The 18,459-nt window shown below is 42.3% G+C and overlaps 1 protein-coding gene across 1 annotated transcript in view; it reads right to left on the bottom strand.

Moving 5' to 3' along the window:
• LOC130917426 (mediator of RNA polymerase II transcription subunit 13-like) overlaps positions 1–18,459 on the bottom strand; it is a 48,392-nt gene that overhangs the window by 13,837 nt on the left and 16,096 nt on the right. The window contains exons 4-22 of the mRNA XM_057838817.1: positions 17,474–17,619; positions 17,206–17,403; positions 16,932–17,126; positions 16,684–16,840; positions 16,497–16,604; positions 15,389–16,105; positions 15,092–15,308; positions 14,698–14,728; positions 14,498–14,613; positions 14,343–14,433; positions 14,065–14,261; positions 13,797–13,984; positions 9,779–10,668; positions 9,537–9,704; positions 6,991–7,214; positions 6,715–6,910; positions 6,271–6,604; positions 2,886–3,102; positions 1,626–1,817 (exon numbers count right to left, since the gene is read on the bottom strand). Coding sequence (XP_057694800.1) covers positions 1,626–1,817; positions 2,886–3,102; positions 6,271–6,604; positions 6,715–6,910; positions 6,991–7,214; positions 9,537–9,704; positions 9,779–10,668; positions 13,797–13,984; positions 14,065–14,261; positions 14,343–14,433; positions 14,498–14,613; positions 14,698–14,728; positions 15,092–15,308; positions 15,389–16,105; positions 16,497–16,604; positions 16,684–16,840; positions 16,932–17,126; positions 17,206–17,403; positions 17,474–17,619 — 4,582 coding nt within the window. The remainder of the gene's footprint in view (positions 1–1,625; positions 1,818–2,885; positions 3,103–6,270; positions 6,605–6,714; positions 6,911–6,990; positions 7,215–9,536; positions 9,705–9,778; positions 10,669–13,796; positions 13,985–14,064; positions 14,262–14,342; positions 14,434–14,497; positions 14,614–14,697; positions 14,729–15,091; positions 15,309–15,388; positions 16,106–16,496; positions 16,605–16,683; positions 16,841–16,931; positions 17,127–17,205; positions 17,404–17,473; positions 17,620–18,459) is intronic.

The raw sequence follows: 18,459 nt of genomic DNA, 5'->3' as shown, positions 1-18,459 counted from the left end.
AGTTTTAAACTTGAACTCTAGTTTTTACAGTACAGCTAGGATTCAGGAATAATAAGATGTCAAAGATAGCTGCAGCCGGTTGGTTTGATTTAAAAATGGAAGCCGTTTGATATATTGGCTCCAAATTTTAGCCCAATTCAACGAGATTTGTACATGAGGCTAACAAACTACCGTACTTTTCGGACTATAAGCAGCTACTTTTTTCCTTCAATTTGAATCCTGCAGCTTATCGTCCAGTGCGGCTTATTTGTTGATTTATTTGGGTTAATAGGTAACACTTTATTTCACAGCGGTGTCATAACACTGTCATTAAACCATCATAATAAATAAAATGACACAATCATGGGCCTCACTGAATGCTCATGTGATAGAATAGAATAGAATAGAATAGAATAGAATAGAATAGAATAGAATAGAATAGAATAGAATAGAGTCATCCGGCAAATTATGTCACTAACTCCATTTATGTCCAGCTTGGATCTTTTACATCCATTCAAAAGTGAGATAATTTGCCAGATAACACTAAATGACATATGTTATAAGCATTCATTAATGCCCAGGACAGTGTCATGTCATAATTATGATTGTCTTATGACAGTCTTATGGCACCACTGTCAAATAAAGTGTTACCAAATACCATTACTAGCAAGTAATGAAATAACTGGAACAGAAACTGAAGAAATAATTAGCACATAAAATTGATTGTGATTCTGTAGCGCTGCAATGCATGCTAGGAGGCACGTTGGACAACAACAGTGTCGACAGCAGGTGGCAGCAGAGGTTGACTGTCTCCCACAAGGGATCACTGATGGCCTAATGAAGCTTCTTGAAGCAATGAAGCTCTGCAGCCAATTAGTTCAAAGCTTCATGGTGGTTTATTTGGTCTTATGGAAGTCGTATGATGCTGCTGTCAAAAAAAGTGTTACCGGTTAATATCTTTTGCTGTAAATTTCCCATAATACAGTGAGGATAGCTGAGGCTTATAGTCCAGTGCGTCTTATCTATGAACAAATTCTATTTTCGTGCCAAATTTGGTGGGTAGAGGCTTATAGTCAGGTGCGCCTTATAGTGCGAAAATTACGGTAATTTAAATTGGAAAATGATTTTCATATAACATTATACCTTACGAGCAACGAGCATGCTTTAAATGGTGTGTAACAAAGCATATACGGACATCTGATAGTTTTCCTAAAAAAAAAGTTTTCACTGCCCAGCTAGTCCGGACTGATTGTCCAAGCCCCGGAAACAATCATGAGTGATTGGACGAAAATTTACGGTGCATTCCAAGATTTCCTACTAAACACTGCAGTCCAACGACCAAGATATTTCAAATTTCGTTCCACCAAAAATACACTGGTAATATTGGTGAGTGTATGAAATGGCCCAGCATTACTGTGAGAAGTGTCATTCGGTCATCAATACTAAAGAGCTGCACATTTTTTGCAAATTGATTAATATGACCAGTTTAGAAGACAAATACTGCAATCTGATAGAAAAAAAAGAAGAGTAGATGGCCGACATTGAAACAAATTTTGGCGGTGTTGGCGATTGCCTATTGGAGATAACCCCTACTTGACCTTTTAATTTAAAGCCATAATCACCTGTCCCCATTTTGAGAAGCCTACCTCCGGGTTCTTGAGCGCCATATCGATGGCAAGGCCAGGACCAAAGCCTGTCAGAGCCTTAAAGTTGGTGGAGTTGGGCAGGGGCCGCCGACATTGCGTGAAGACAGAGAAGGCGAGCGATTTGAGGTGCTGGCCATACAGGTGCCGCTCACCACTGTGTACTGGCTGCAGGAGGTACTGGCATGGAACGATCTGATGGGGGAAACAAGCAGATGATGACATATCCATGACTTGGTGATACAGACATGTTTCATATACTCAAACAAATAGTAAAAGTGACTGGAGTGCCCCTTTAAAAGTAAGGCATTACTAGTTTTTACACTTGCAAAATTGAAACCCCTCATATTAAGCTAATACTGTAGTTAGCTTCCGGAAACAAAGTAATAACTACACAAAGAAACAGGGAACAGACATTGAATTAGAAGCCGCTTTAAACACTTGTTCCTATCCTCCCCATGTTACAGAAGATGTTTTCCTCTACAGTCACTTATTTTCTTAACTACATTATTAACGAGCACTTCGATCCAGATCCTCCTCTCTTATCCATGCATCTCCTCTGCTCAGTAACAATAAATCAATTACAGGTCCTATCAAAGAAAAAGAGCGTATCCATTTGGTGCGAACTGCGTAATCTATGGAGATGAAACGTGTCGCAAGAAGAAAGGAATAAAAACAGTTTGATATTTTTAAATTGTGCGGAGAATAAAACTCTAATAAATTCATTAAATTGATTTGTTGGCCAGACCTACACAATTCTATAAGAGCATCAAGCCTAACCAATGGCCTGAGTCCATATGTTAATGAGATGCACAGTAAATTGATAGAAGTTGTATTTAAATGATATTAACTTCACTATTTGGAATAAGAAGGTCACACATTTTACGTACTTTTATTCCATTATGGTGATTATTACACTGGAATCCTCAAATAAAACAGTGTCATTAGTCACTTCATGCCCTTAGTATACTGTAAACGGTGTTGTATTAAAGCCATCCATCCATCTCCCTCCAGGAATTACTTGTACGGTAACTAGTTCATCTTCTAATACTTGCAGCAGGAATGTCACCACTACTCGCACTAATTCCCTTTGACATGTTTACGCCACCTTCTGTCACTTACCCTATCACTTTTCACCTGAATTAGTTTGCTAATGAGTCCCAAGCTCATTCTCATGTCCTTGTGCAACTGAGCAGCAAGTGTATCAAACTGTATTCAATTTCCATGAAAAGCAAACTCCTTTTGAGGTGTTGGGACACATACCTGCACCGAGACGGCGTTTCTGATGCGAGCGGGAAGGAACTGAAGCATCTCCATGTAGCAGCGCAAGAGGCCTAACGTGTAGGCGCTAGAGTTGACCTCGCGGTCGACTTCCGTGTAGCTGAACGGGTCCACGATGTACACTACGATGGCAGGCGGGTAGGAGATGGCATGGGACTCGCCGTCTGTTGGCTTGCCCACTTTGTCTCTGTCCATTGTGCTGCAGAGACAAAATACACGTGCTATTAAACACTTAATATACAAGTCACTGAGAAGGGTGGTTGTATAGTTTCTAATGTTTCAAGCAGTTTTGTTTTCGTCAAAGATGACGATAATGAAAATATTTAGTCAACAAACACTTTTTTTCATGACAATAATGACCTAAAAGCGTGTTTTGGGAGGCTAAAACATAATGAGCCTAATGTCAATTTTCATCTGAGGGGACGAGAACGGGACGAAAATGCTCAAGTTTTAGTCACATGTTCACCATGTGTTTTCCTGAGAGAAAGAATAAGCAATGTCGCTTTAGCTTTTAAAGGTCTATCCCGAGTGATCATCACACAATAAATGTAATTCGTCGTGTTAGCATAGCATTCACGTTAGCATCAGGCCAATGCTAACGGCAAGCGTCCTCTTAAAACTCTTGGCATCCAGTTCGTGGCATCCAGGTGGGTATAATTCATTGAAAAGAATATACTGTTTTCCTGCTGAGTGTATTTCACCAAGTTATCGTTGTCCTTGTAGATAAACGCTACAATATGTGCTCGTCTGTCAACGTTCATTTGAAATAGAGCTGAAACGAATACTCGAGTAACTCGAGTTTAAAAACTGATCCGAGTAATTTTATTCACCTCGAGGAATCGTTTAATTTTGCCAGCTCTATGCATCACGTTTTGCCCGGACTACTTTTAATGCGGGACAACGCGCAGACGTCACGTGCGTAGAGGAAGAAGCAATAAATAAATAAAGAAAACTTACCGCAGCCGACAGCCGCTACAAAATACGCCGACGTTGCTAAAAACTACGCCCGCAGGATGCTAGTGTGGTAGCAGGTAGTGTCCGATGCGTCTCATAGATATTGCATGCATTTAGGACTTGATGCAAAATGAAAGACTCGGCCGCATCTGGACAGCGTTGGTAAACAGCCGCTATCTTTAAGCAGTAGACTTCTCATTGCTAATAAATATAACGTTACTGTCACTCACTCACGTAACGTTAGCCCTTCGGAGGGCTAGGTTTCTATTGATTATGACCACTGTCGATGCTTACATACAGGCTTTATTTAATCTGTAAAAACACAGCGCTGTAGAGTGATGAAGGTGTAAAATTAAAATATAATAAAGCTAACTGTCAGTTTTAGCTCAGTAGTCAATAATGAATAAAACACCAAGTAGCAACCAGGTATCATACATTTATTTTGAACACTACAAAAACTCAAAATCCTATCAGTACTTACAGTTTAGACTAACTTAAAACTTAACTAGAACTTAAAAATAGCTTGACACAAATGGAAATTAAATTGAAAAACGTGGGAAAAACACGTAGCTTTCAAGTAATGTGTGTTATCAAGCGTAATTACATTTTTAGGTAAGAAATATGTTTTTTTTTTCTTTAAGATCTAGAAGTTTTTTGAGTGAAAGGAGTGATTTTTTTTCTAGTCACATCTTAGATGCAATTGTTGGCTGTTTTCAACAATGTACATCGAAAATAAAAACATTGACTGAAAATGGTTCAATATTGGATTAAATGTCTTTTTTCTCAAGTACCGTAATTTCCCGAATATAAGGCGCACCCGTGTATAATGCGCACCCCAAATTTACTTGTAAAATCTAGGGAAAATTATTGTACCCGTTTATAACGCGCACCCTAATTTTAGCACCAATAAATAGAAGAATACAAGAAAACAGAGCTCGTGTACAGATACAGAGATGTCATTTTACTGACTGGTGAAACAACACAAGCATAGCACATTGGCAGTTCAAAACATTACCGTAAACTGACAATATTTACGGTAATAATATGATTTGACAATTTCTCCAACTTACCAGAATCTAGGAGAAAACAAAACGAATGTGACTTTTCTTTTAAAGGCTGGTGTATAACTTGCTCGTTTCCTCATGATGAATAAATGTTTCTTCCATGGATTGATACGGTAAAATGAAAGTCAGAACGTAAGTCGGAAATCCGTGAGAGCTCATCACTGTCAACACGACAGTAACCAAAGGAACTATTGTAATTTGGGTTTGAGTTTCACGAGGGACAGATATAGTTGACGGACACAGGAAGTGTGTGTCCTTACATTTGTTATGGTCCGAATTGCGGAGCTGCAATAAACGTCGACTCAAATGAGTTCAAGAAACTAAATTCTGTGCTTTATGAAGAGTGAAAAAAGCAGAATTTAACACAGACGAAATCATTCGGCCGATTAGAGTGAAGTATTACCGAAACATAATGGTGACGTCACGTACCGTAATGGTCGGCAACAGGTCACCGCATACGTTTCTTCAACACAACGTGGCCGTGTCAATGAAAAAAAATCGGTTTATATATATATGTAATACATATATATTTCTGTCTCCATCCATGTACCCGTTTATAATGCGCACCATGAGTTTACAAGTTGATTTTGGGGAAAAAAAGTGCGCGTTATATTCGGGAAATTACGGTATATTTATAATGGCTCTTTACCTAAAAAAAATGTTTTATCCGATTACTTGATTAATCGATAGAATTTTCAGTCGATTTCTCGATTACTAAAATATTCGATAGCTGCAGCCCTAGTTTGAAACCTTTATTTTTGGAGTAAAATTTAATTTTACAGATGAAAACATTTTTACTAAACGTTGAATAAAACGACATGAGTCGAGTTTTCATCAACAAAAACTAGATGAAGACAAACACATTTTGGGATGAATTAAATATGACTAACACTTATTAATAGGTATTATTGTCCAAAAGACTAAGACGAAAATGAAAAGGGCTGCCAAAAACCCTGGTTTCAAGTCAAAGAGGAAAAACAACACCTAGTATAAATGAGCTTCATGGAAACCCCTGCTGCTCAAAGTACCAAATTATGCAAGTTCTTAAACCTCGGACAATGGAGAAAATGTTTCACGGACAAAGCCATTTTGTGATGGATCTGATAATAGGTCCAGAAAGGTCAGGCAATTTGGGATATTCACATTTTATGGGCTAAGATAATACCTTTATTGATAAAATATCTGGACCCATTCTGGCTTATCTGAAGATCTTAAATATCAATAACACAAAGTCATAGTCAGGTTGAGCCTTTCCTAAGTTTAAGCTAATCAGGTCCTGACGACCGAGTCCCCCATCTGTAGCTAAAGATAACTATAATACAAAGCCTGTTTCCACAGTAATGACTCACCTCTCTGGTGCCTCAGTCGAGCTCTGAGCAGCAGCAGCAGCAGCAGCAGCATTTTCTGCATTCTGGCCTTGCTGGTTCGACTGGGGGCCATTATGCACCGCGCTACCCTGCAACCCACCGGCACCAAACTGGGGGTAGGCCCCCGGCTTGGACGTCACCAACCCGGCCATGGCCTGGGGGCCAGGGGGATTGGGCGGCTGAGCAGTGCTGTTGATGGTGGTGCTCGGGTGTCCTGAAGTGGTGCTGGAAGAGGCAGAGTTCTGTGAAGATGTTGAACCTGGGTTGCGCTGTGAGAGGAGCGAGCTGTCCAGAGATTGCTGTGACAAGTAGGGAGCTGAGAAAGGAGATAGGAGTGAACTTTAATTGCCTCCTGTGCTGACAACATTTCAAGTTCACACAAACTAATTAGCAGAGAGAATAAGGCAGAATAAAGAGAATAAATACCTAGATCGTAGCGGCAAACTTGAGCAAAGAGTCTAAGTTTAATAAAGGCCTCGTTGTTGGCGTCTCTGGCGGCCATCTTGAGGAACCAGTCACTCAGAGGCTGCTCGGCCATGCTCCTGCCTTCCGTGCTGCCCACCTTCAGGATGCCGTCGGTGTAGCTTTTGCAGATGGGTCTGTGCTGCCCCAGCTGACAAGCCTGTCATGGAGATTATACATCTTCCAATAACGACTCCGTTTTTAATTGTGGACACAAGAAAAAGCATATGGAGCACACACCTCATACATGGCGCTCAAATCTTTGAAGAAGGTTTTAGCGCGGTTGATGAGCGTTTCACTTTCTGGGCAGATGACAACAAACCCGACATTCCTCTGGGAGCCAAAGGGGTCCAGGAGGAGCTTTTCCCAGTAGGGCAAGCCAAATGGGGACAGTACCACAAAATCGTACTCATAGCCCACCAGAAATGTAGGGATAGGCAGTGGCTCAGGAGACTCATCTGTACCTGTGGGAGGAAAAGGTCACCCCATTTATAGAGCCCTCATTTAACTCATTGACGGGGTGAGATGCCCATTCTGTTTTGATTGGAAGCGGCTGGCAGCGATCATTTGTTGCCAGCCTTTCCAGTCAAAAGGGATGGGATTTATTCATGGCTTTACTCAAATAAAAACATTACAATTGAATTGAAACCTGGGTCTACATTTATGGACCTCCCATCTTGGGCCATGTAGGCCACACTTGTATATCAATTAGTGATGCACGATAATGCATTTTTCAACCGATACCAATAACCGATAATTTCCTCCTCATTCCAACCGATAACCTATAATGTCAAGCCGATAATTCTATTAAAAGATTTATGTAAAATTCTAAAGTATACACAAAAGAAAATATTACTGTGCAAAAATATAACTTATTGCTCTTTTTTTCAACATAAAGTATGAACAAGTCGTCAATTCAAACATCTAAATAATGACAGATTGTCCGACATTGTGTAATGGTAAACCTTTGGCAACAATTACAGAGTAAATACCTAAGTTACACAAAAATGCGTTTAAAAGTAAGCCATTCCTAACATATATAACATTAATCCGCTGCAAAACACACCTCCTTAAAACTAGTCAGTTTTAAGTGTAAATCTATTGGCAATAAGTGAAATTATCTGCGATCGCTTCAAGTGTATTTCTCTCAGATTTCTTGGAAGAAAAATAGCTAGCTGAAAATAATCTTAACAGCCTTGTTTTAAGCAATACATTATTATACTTAATCCTAAAAAAAAAAAAAAAAACTTGAAGAAGGAAAGATTTTGAATAATATTTATGGCTACAGAATATTGATTTAAGTATTTGATTATCTACTGTGACTGTAATTGAGCAGACAAATAAGTTAAATAATTTGAAAAGTGATTGCTAATGTTATATGCTTTGTTGCACACTGTGAAAATGATTACCTCAAAAGAGCGAGACGTCATGTACCCATTCTGCAGCGCTTTGTTTACATTTGCGGCTTTCACGACATTTGCGTTACAGCAGCTAAACTGCTACACGGCAGTACTATTTGGACGGAGTTGGAGCTCGCATCCGCGTGCGTGTTGTTTTGTGCCTGAGTTTTATTAAGCCGAAAATAAAGGCAGCGTTACAAAGTCATCTGACCGCTCGTTATTTCACATTCTGAATGCATTATTGACTGGCTGACTTCGTTTTCTCCATGTTTAAATGATCTTATAACCACTGTGCCGTCATGATAAGCTTGCTTACCGGACATCACTTTTTCATGAAGAATGGTGGTCGTATAAACTGCATTATTTCTTTTATCCAGGGCTTTGGTTCTCGGGTCATTAAGGTAAAAAACAACAACACGTGTCTCGTCTCGGCGGCGGCGGCAGCTACATTCGTACCGGATAATCCGCCCGCCCCGGCCGGTTCGCTGCGGCGTATTCGGGTCCTGGCTCTGCTCGCACGCCGTGGGGGAACGCTCGAGAAACCGGGGTGTTCGCCGGAGGTCCAGAGGCCGGGGAACCGGGCTCGGCCCGCCCCGCCTATGGCGAGGCGGCGCCGGCCTGCCGGACTGGCCAGAGCGGCGGGCTCCGTCGGAAGACGGCTACTTGCCGACTATCAGTCTCCAGTAGTGCCGGTGTTTAGCCTTAGATGCGAATTTACCACCCGCCTTGGGCTGCATTCCCAAACAGCCCGACTCTGTATCGTCACACGCCCTGTAGTTTAACTTAGTGTTTACAATAGCTTTAGCATTCCTGCTAGCAGCAGCCTCGTATTTGTTCCAAAATTCTTTATGATGCATTTTTAAATGGCTGCTGGGTTAGTGGTTTTGAATGAGGACGCGTTCTTTCTGCCTCGTGGAACTTATACGGTACATGTTTCGCAGATGGCGAGAGCGTCGTTTTTTTTAGTAACAGCCGCCATAATATTCAACTACTTCTTGTCTTGTAACTCCGCCTCCTCAACCCCTCCTCCCTCAGGGGCTTCAGAGAGGGGAGGGGTTGAGGAGGCGGTGTGCTGAATTCTTTGGTTGCGCACATTTGGAGGCAAAATCAAGTATATAATTATTGGATTGCATTATCGGTTGAATTTTTTTTATTATCTGGATTATCTGTGTGACGTCATAATTGCCATTATCGGCCGATAATTATCGGTGACCGATATTATCGTGTATCTTTAATATCAATTTATCAAATGTTAAAATTGTGGCCTACATAACCTAAAATGAGAGGTCCATGTGTGCATCGGGGCTTTAGGAGGTCAAGTTATTATTTTTTTGATTACTAGTAATTGTTAAATGTATATATATATATATTTTTAAAATATTGTACCATAAGACCCTCTCCCGGCCATCTTGTGGAATTGCTGCCAGGTCAGGGGTCCCTGCACCCCCCACGAACGCACACTCCTCTTCTTTTGAATGGCATCCTGCAAGACAGGCTGAAGGGACAACAGCACCCGCAGTACATCCTGAGAGAACAGCTTGTTCATATCCGCTGCTTCATAGGAGAAGAAACATAATTTTATTTAAAAAAATACTTTACTTAAAACAAAGTACAGAAAAGATGCTTACATTTGCATTTTGGCCACTGATGAAGACAGGTGCTTTTCACTAGTGTTTCATCCACTTTGCCTCCTGACATGTTATCCATGAATTGCCTGCCGTGCTCCAGTGCCATGTAGCAGTCATTATAACAGTCTCTCTCCTCCACCCTTACAAAAGAGCTGGGGGCAGAGCTCAATTTGGGGTACTCCACGCCCGCCATCGGGGCAAACGGGTTGGTGCACTGGTCCTGTAACAGTAGAATGAGCTCATCCGGTGGTTTCTCCTTCAGACTGCAGGACTTGTGTTTCGCAGATGCCCGCTGCTCTTCGAAGCAGCGCTCCGTGTCGCGACTGGCGTCCGAGCCACGCCCGACCACGTCCAGCTCGTCCTCCAGAAAGAGCCCGGCTGACTGGCCAAAGCGGCGATTTGCTACGGCGCTGAAGCCGCACGTGCACGGGTACTGGGCCTCCCCGTTATCCTTCAGGTACACGCCCACGTCAGCCCCGCGGATGTTCATGTTGCAGACACACACGCAGCAGCTGTCAAAGTTGCAGTCTTTGAAGAGGTTCATAACAGACTCTGAGAGGATGAGCGTGACGTAAAGGCTATGGGCCTCCGGTATGGAGGGAACAGTGGCCGGCTCCACGGAGCTGAGTGGCCGGCAGGTGGAAGAAGTGGAGGCGGGGGAGTAGAGGTCCGAGTTGTCATACTTGAGCGAGCCCTGGACGCTGGAGGGTCCGCGGGGTGTCCGGGGCGTTCGCGGAGTGCGAGGTGTGGGTACAGAAAAGCGGGGTGTGGCCGGGGAAGGGAGGATGCCCGTGCCGCTGTTGCTGGGAGGAGCGCTGCTGGACATCACAGGTGTGTGGGTCTGAGGGGTGTGGCTTTGGATGTCCTCAGGCTCCACACTTGGGATGTTACTTTAACGCAATAAAGACAAAAATTACTTCAGTGGTTAGAAGAGTCAACAGTTGAAAGTCTGAAATATGGGGGGGATCAAATCCAAGTAAAAAAAAAAATATATTAGGACATCCCTAGTCAGCTCTGTTATAATAACGCTTGCAACACTAAAACCAAGAAAACAGATCATCAACCTTCCTTACTGTTGTAACCGATTTGCCATTTAAAAATAAATTAACTTATTGACTGCCATTGATTACGAGACTTCTGTCGATGGCAGTGCACAAGTAAAATTTGTTTGCTTTAAATATTGATTAAACACACAAACACTCTGGTATATTGACAGATACAACCTTCCTGCTGTTCTAATGGCTTTAAAGAGAACCACAGATAGAAAGACTTGTAGTTCTTAAAAGATAAATGTTATTATGAGTTAAAATAATTTGATATTAAAACCCCTCTTGATGTTTACGTTTTTATACAATTTGTATATTTAGTTTAACTAGAAGGTCACCATTGTTGTTGATGTCGCAGGTTGGTGACATCACCGAGTTTCGTTGCCGGGCTTCCATAGTATGACTTTAGTGACAGAAACATGCCATCTGTTCGGCCCTTTCAATTTGAACCCGAGAAGAACATTACTGAGCATGACACACTGTCGATATTTTACAAAACGAGCAGCAAAAGCAAAATGAACAGGAAAGACGGGATGAGACGAGACAAGAGTAGGACAAAACCGGTGTTCTGTCAAAATGTGCTACACCAGCAGCACGTCTTACAAGAGGCGAATTTGACACCCAAAGTACTATCATGTGCTTTCAGCTTGTTTTGTTTAGATGCATAAAGACAGAATATATTAAAGGCCTTAAGAAAATACTTAAACGTAGTAATATCAAATAAGGGTGGTTTAAATACGCTACGTGACTAAAGTGGTCAACAGATCAACAATCACTGCTTTAAAGCTACCACGAGAAAGCAAAAAAATAAAAACAAATAGTAAGTACTTGCTGCTTTTAACTGATGTATGCATGTGTTGGACGTCTCGCCGTGTAGCAAGGAATCGCAGAACACCAGTAGTGTTCGTTTAGTGCAGTACTTCTCAAATGGTGGGGCGCGCCCCCCCAGGGGGGCGCAGAGCGATGCCAAGGGGGGCGCGAGTGACCTCGGGGAACATGCTTTTTTTTTTTTTTTTTTTTTGCCGTACTAGAATAAAGTGTACTTGCACATCCACTCCGTGGGTGGCAGTGGCGCTCTCATTTTCAATGTGCGTGCAGTATTTTTGAAGTCAGCAAGAGCACACGGAAGAGACTCATGCAGAGCTGGACTCACGCAGCGACCCACTGTCTTCTTCGGTTCTCACGTGTTCGGCCGAGAAGTGCCGTTTTCGGCTTGGGATCGTCACGACCACCGCCCTCACCTACGGTTCTCCCTCGGCCGCCGAGAATGCGCTTTTTTCGGGCCGTTTGCCTTTGACTTTTAATATAGTGGGAAATGAGGAAAGACCACTGTTTACTGAGTCTAAAAATGATTATAGCGGAGAAGCCAAATCAGTTAAGACGCCACTTAAAGACATTAGACCTCAATCTCATTGATAAGCCGCTTGATTGTTTTTCAGCGAAAATGTGCCGAATATTGCCAATTGTCACAATCGTCCCGCTTTGTCAGTGTTATATCAGTAAACCAGTGAGCACTGTGGTGAGTCCTTCTGTCCAAAGACTTTTTCCCCCCCTTCTATTCAGTTTTGGGTTTTTTTCGGTCAAATTTTTTGGCATGTTGTCCTGAAGAGTAAATGTTTCTAATCAATTTGAATTTGTTATTATTTACTGATTTTATTACATTTTATTTTTCAGTATCAAATGGTCAAAAATGTACCTTGAGTGTATTTTTACATTTTGGATGTGACTTTTTTTTTTTTTTTTTTAACTTCAGGCAAATTGATGCGCGTTAAGTCTTTTCTGTTACAAGCAACACAATGTTAAAAAAGTTATACTTTATTATAAGTTGATCTCTGTTACTTTTTTTCTTTAATAGAAAAAAAAGGACACAATGTTAGGCTGAGGCGTACTTATAATAGTAATATAGACGAATGATACTATTTACAGTGGCGGCAGAGAGTTGGGGGGGGGGCGCGAAACATTTACGTCTTCCTTGGGGGGGCGTAACAGAAAATAATTGAGAAGCACTGGTTTAGTGACAGTGACAATTTAAACTACTGTACGTCATCACCCCGAGAGTCCATTGCGTCCATAAAACATGGCGCCCTCCGTTAGGTCAAAACATGTACGTAATAAATATTTAAATCAATGGCAATATTTTATGCGTTTCTAATAACATATTTTAGTAAAAGTACAATTGTGGCTTAGGCTCTAATAAGCCGAAGTCTGAGGTTCCCTTTAATGATTTTAATAAAAAATACATTTAAACTACTAAAAATATTAACTGAAATAGACATCCTATCCATTTTGACTGGGAGGGCTAAGTCGAATGATCGCTGCCAGCCACTCCAAGTCAAAATAAATTCGATGTCTATCACAGCCAATGGCACCGAAACTTGACCGCTCAATGTCAGAAATTCCAATTAAAATGGCTTTGATATTATTAGCTGCCCACAGTAGTTAATAAGTTAATTTTAACGAGATTCGTAGAAGTTTAAAAATCGGCTCGCATTCCCTTGTTAAAACTGAGCGACTGATGTATTTTGCGAGGGCTATTCTACTAATGCCAAGTCATATGCTTGTACCGACCAGGGTTTCTTCATTCACTTCATTTCTAGCTCGGCGCACAAAGCGAACATGCCAGCCATTTATCACCTTGTAAACAGTATTATTTCATGAGACTACATTCTGCTTGGTCTTTTATCTATGAACTCCTTTTACATGGTGCCTCTAGGCCTTCAGAATAATCTGACAACATTGTGTTCCAAAAATCTCGAAAACAAAATATTAGCACTTCTACTGAATACATAGTAGGCCTTCATAATTGAGGTACACTTGAAGCAATACTCTTTAATTATTTGAATTCTTTACAATTTATGGCATTCCTTGAAAGTTGCTTTTTTTTTTAAAATAGTATCTTGGTCTTAAAAGGTACTGCATTAGATTAACTGCAGTGTTTGGAAATGAATGGAAGAGCACGCCACATGTCTTACCCATCTTTAGTCGCCACCGGTGGCATCAGCTCCATTTTGCCAATGTTCCAGTTGCGCATATACACACATTTGTGCTCCGGCAGTTTGATCGGCAACAGATACTGACTGGGCAGAGTCTTCAGGGGGGCGTACATGGAGCAACCGATGAACGGCTGACTTGTCTCTGGCTTGTACACGAAGGAAAAGTCCTGCAAGTAAAGACGAAGGCTAGACATTTAAAACATTTCTTTGTCTATGTGTTCTGAGTTTTGGCGGGGGTGTCAAGTACCTTTACTTCAGAGGGCTTGGGGCTGCAGAATCCCTCCTCCACTTCCATCTTGAAGTTGTTGTTAAGCTGGCTCCCATCCAGTGAGGTGAGACCTGCCCCCGCTTCCAAGCTGTCCTTGCTCCCTGAGTTCATGGGGGAGTAACCCTGTTGCTCAAGAGAGGGAGGGGTGGGAAACATCTTGTGCAGATCTGCCGTGCCTATGGGGAAAAAAAGGAAGCCGTTACTTCCCTTGTGAAAACATTCACAACTGGAAAAAGATCTAATCATGATCATCTTACTTATACATGACAAGGGGTCCAAAGAGGTGGGTTTTGTTTCTTTGGAGAGTAACTTGTCATCTACACCTGCTCCAGCTCTTTTGGCTCCAGGCTTTATGGAAAATCAACAAGTCAATAGACACAAAGTCTTTGAGCACCTTCATGCACACCCTTACCGTTAGCTCATCTTCATCCGAATTGAAAATTTTATCCAAATCACTGTAGGACACTGCCAAATCGTTCTCGTGGATGAGGCTGGTTGAGGCGGCTGGTTTACTACCTGGTGGTCCTTCTGTATCACGTGCACACAAAGCATAGTGTGGGATTGCGCTACAGCCTTACACCTGATTTGGACAAAAATCAACTAGGCACTTACCATCAGCTGAAGCTCCTGAACCATCATCCAGCTAAGATTGAAAGGAAAGAGCAGAAGTTAATGACACTATAATTAGCAAGAATTTGCCTAAGAGACAGAGGTTATGACTCGCACGATTGTCAAACTTGTCAGGAGGGTCCATGTTGGCCAAAGGAAGAACAGGTTTATGTAACTTTTTAAAATGGTCAACAAATAGCCTCATAATACAGTGGTCCTGTGCAGCTTAATATGGGACTTCAAATATTCTACTATAGTAACAATATTAAACAACAGGGTCATTTCTTGAACTCAGCCAAATGCTTGATATTACTGGTTAACCCAAACAAGTACAAACGGATACAAAAAGATGTTTGTAGACACAGTAAACCTAAATTGGACTTTTGAGGACACAAACCTTGTGTTTTTTGCATCCGTCCCTCTCAGCTCCAGACTTGTCCCTCTTTTCCGTGAAACTGAACTCTTCGTCCCCCTCGACAAAGGCATAAGGGTCTGGCTCCTCGCTGTGGTCACCGTCCACAGTGGCGCAAGAGAGGTACGTGTTCCTCCTCTGGGCGTAGGTCTTCACAAGGTCCCTGGAAACTTTCAGAGGCTTCATGGAGCCTGCCATCAACCTTAGAAAAAGATTTCAAGGTTTAATCTTTGATTTTTACTTACGTTCCAGTGTTTTGCAAAAGGCTTTTAAACTGCTTACTCTGTAACAGACACAACGCTTTCTACGCCAGCGGCGCTTCCAGAGTCATCTCGTACTTTGTCAATCGGTAGGAGAGGCGTGTGAAAGACGGCAGCCTTCTTCTTCGGCAAGTTAAAATACTTCCAGGGGTTGTGTCCGGAATCTTCATTGGGGTTGACAGCAGAACCGATGAAGACAGTGGGCTCCAAGGTTTCATTAAAAGGTGGGGGGAAAGGCAGAGGTAAGGGCATATTTTCAGGAGGGGGCTCCTCAGACGAGCTCTTTTGTGGCACCAAACAAGGTTCCACTGAAGGGGGATAGAAAGGCTGGTGAATGGGTGTGGAGTTCTTCATGCCACTTGGAGTCATGTTGCCCTCAGCATGATCGCAAGGGTGTGGGCTGAGAGGCGGGGGTGGCGGCGAGCCGACTAAGTCGGCCGGGGGGCCATGGGTGTGGAGCGTGGGTGCTTTGGGGGGCGCCGTGGTGTCCATATGATGCAGGCTGGGGTATGAGCCCTCTTCCTGCGCTCGCAAACAAAGCCTCTGAGTCTGAGGCTCCAGTGGCTGTTCGTCGCTCACAGAGTTGCGATGGTGAAAGGGTGTTTGTGGCCTCTTCTGCTGCTTCTCGACCTTTTCCAGCTTCTCGGCCAGCTTGTGCTTAGGGGCCGGTGGGGTGGGCTGGCCTGACGACGGAGGGTGTCCCGAAGTGTTGTTGGGCCGCTGCTTTTGACTTTTATGTCTAAGTGGGGGGATAAAAAGACAATATTGTATATATATATTCTAATAAAAACTAAACAGTATAGTACTTGGTTAGTGGGCAGAGGTGTATTTTTTTTCTCATAATCTATACTTTCTGCCAAACTTATTGCTAGCTGATTTGCAATTTTCCATTCAGCGGGAATTAAATATATATATTTTTTAAATTTCATTTCAGGTCGATGTTTAAATTTAGTTTTGAAACTGTCAGGAATATTCATTTAAAAGCATCGATTTAGAGATCCCACATCTGCCTTGCTGGCGGTGCCATTTGGTACTTCTACAAGACAATGCTCTAAGACATTTGTCATGCCTTGGCTTCAAAAATGAAATATTAGAAAAAATACTATAACAACAATATGCAGTGGAAATACCTGGAACAATTGCAATGTGGCCGGTGGACGGGCTCAACAAAATCCCACAGCGCAGTTTTACCTCCGTCCTCCTCACATGTCCCATTGGTCAAGGTTGTAAACTTCCTCCTATCATCGTAAAGATTGTCATTTAACAAGAAATTCTTGGGATTCTTCTCTTAGATGTAGAGGAAATGCTTTCACGTACTTGTTCCCTGTGCGGTTTATGTTACACTCCTGCCAAACGGACTCCACCATGTGGCTGGCCAGCCTGCGGGGAATTTTTCCCCCATGAAGAGTATTGTTGGAATTGTAGCCGTCGGACGCAGAAGACAATTTATGCCATCTCTGTGCTGGCTGATAGTCTATGATGGGAGCAATACAATCATGTTATTTATATGTACTGCATTATATAATAAACTTGATAGGTGTAATGTATAGTCATGGAAGAGGTACCAGTCTGAGCTTCCTCTGGTGACGTCGGTGGCGTAAGCGTGACAGAGGACATGGCGGGATCTCTGTGGGCGGCCTGGCCTGACTGAGTGCCGCACATGTTTCCTGAGGTGTTTGATGCGCCTTGAGGGATGACCGTGGGGAGGTCCGTGAGGGGTAGAAGTACCAGACAGGAAGGATACACCATCCTCACCCCAGCTAAAAATGGAACACATACAGAAAAATCAGAATGTGAACCGCAACACAGAAGAAATTCTTAAAAGATGTTATGGCTCACCAACGAGGACCTCCACTGCTGCTAAGGAGTCATCCTCCCAATCACCGTCCTCCATCTTTTCCTCCTGGACCTCTTTGGGATTGGGGCTGATGGGATAGAACTGCCTCCACTCTTCGATGAGCTTCTGAGTCGGGTGGTCCGACATCTTGAAGCCCTGGCCCGTAAGAGTTCCGTTTAAGCCATAGGGGCTCAAGATGACTGCAATGCCGAGAAGATGTATGAATAAAAGTCTCAAAAAGCGTAATCTGGACAGAGAAGCATCCTCTACCTTGCAATGGGCTGGAGCTTTGCTGGGCGAGGCTCAGGTGCTCTTCACTTAATCGCTGCAGAGGCTGGTGCTGCGCAATTTCTACGCTGGTGCACACATTACTATCACCGTGCACAAAGAATGTGAACGCGCAGGACAGGTGCTCGCTGTAGCAGGGGAAGAGGGAGAGGCACATTTATTACGGTAGGATTAGGTCTTTGAAAAAGCACGATGACACTTTGGAACAACGTGTCAAGTAGATCTGTCAGAGGGGGGTTGGCTATAACAAAACTTCAACAAAAGCTGTAGGGTCATATTTTTAAAACCATCCATCCAACTGTTTGAAATATTTTCGAAAAAAAAAAAAAAGAGCAAGAGGCAATGAGAACCTTTTACAGACTTAAATAAAATTACAACAATAGCATAATTATTTTCCATTTCTAGAAGCGGCCAAGTGCACTCAAATAGTACTTGTTGACATAGTTGCTGTAAAACCACAGTGCTCGCTCAGCATTTTCCAAAGGCTGACCCTGTTTACTGACCAGCGAGGGCAAGCGACAACAACTGTGTTAGGAGGAACTGAATCAACTCCCACTTACACCTCCTAAAACATTTATTAGACCACCACCCAATGTCAGCTTTGCCACAGCCGCCCAGAATTAATTGCAATGATCAAAATCATGTTTTTTTACTTTCATTCCTGAAAAGAAAAATCTTGTGAAGATGAATGTTGAGACAATTCAGACCATGTGGAGGGCTCACTGAAAATCAAGGAGCGTGTTAAAGCACTTTCAGATAGTGAATGCTTTTTGATAGAAATCCACTACTAAAATCAATTATCTTAAATTTGTTGAGTCCGTTGTAGTTAAAACTTTTACATTTTAAAAAGAATGTCATTTTATATAGCTCGATTTGGGAGCATTACTTTCTCTGACAATTTTGGTTTAGCACCTTATTTGTGGTCCTTTCCTCTGTGCAAATGTCAATTAAATGTGACTGCTAGTATT

Source organism: Corythoichthys intestinalis, chromosome 6, assembly GCF_030265065.1.
Source record: "Corythoichthys intestinalis isolate RoL2023-P3 chromosome 6, ASM3026506v1, whole genome shotgun sequence".
NCBI classification, from domain to species: domain Eukaryota; kingdom Metazoa; phylum Chordata; class Actinopteri; order Syngnathiformes; family Syngnathidae; genus Corythoichthys; species Corythoichthys intestinalis.
The sequence above is the reverse complement of the archived record's forward strand: the minus strand, read 5'-3'. Positions and strand labels throughout refer to the sequence as shown.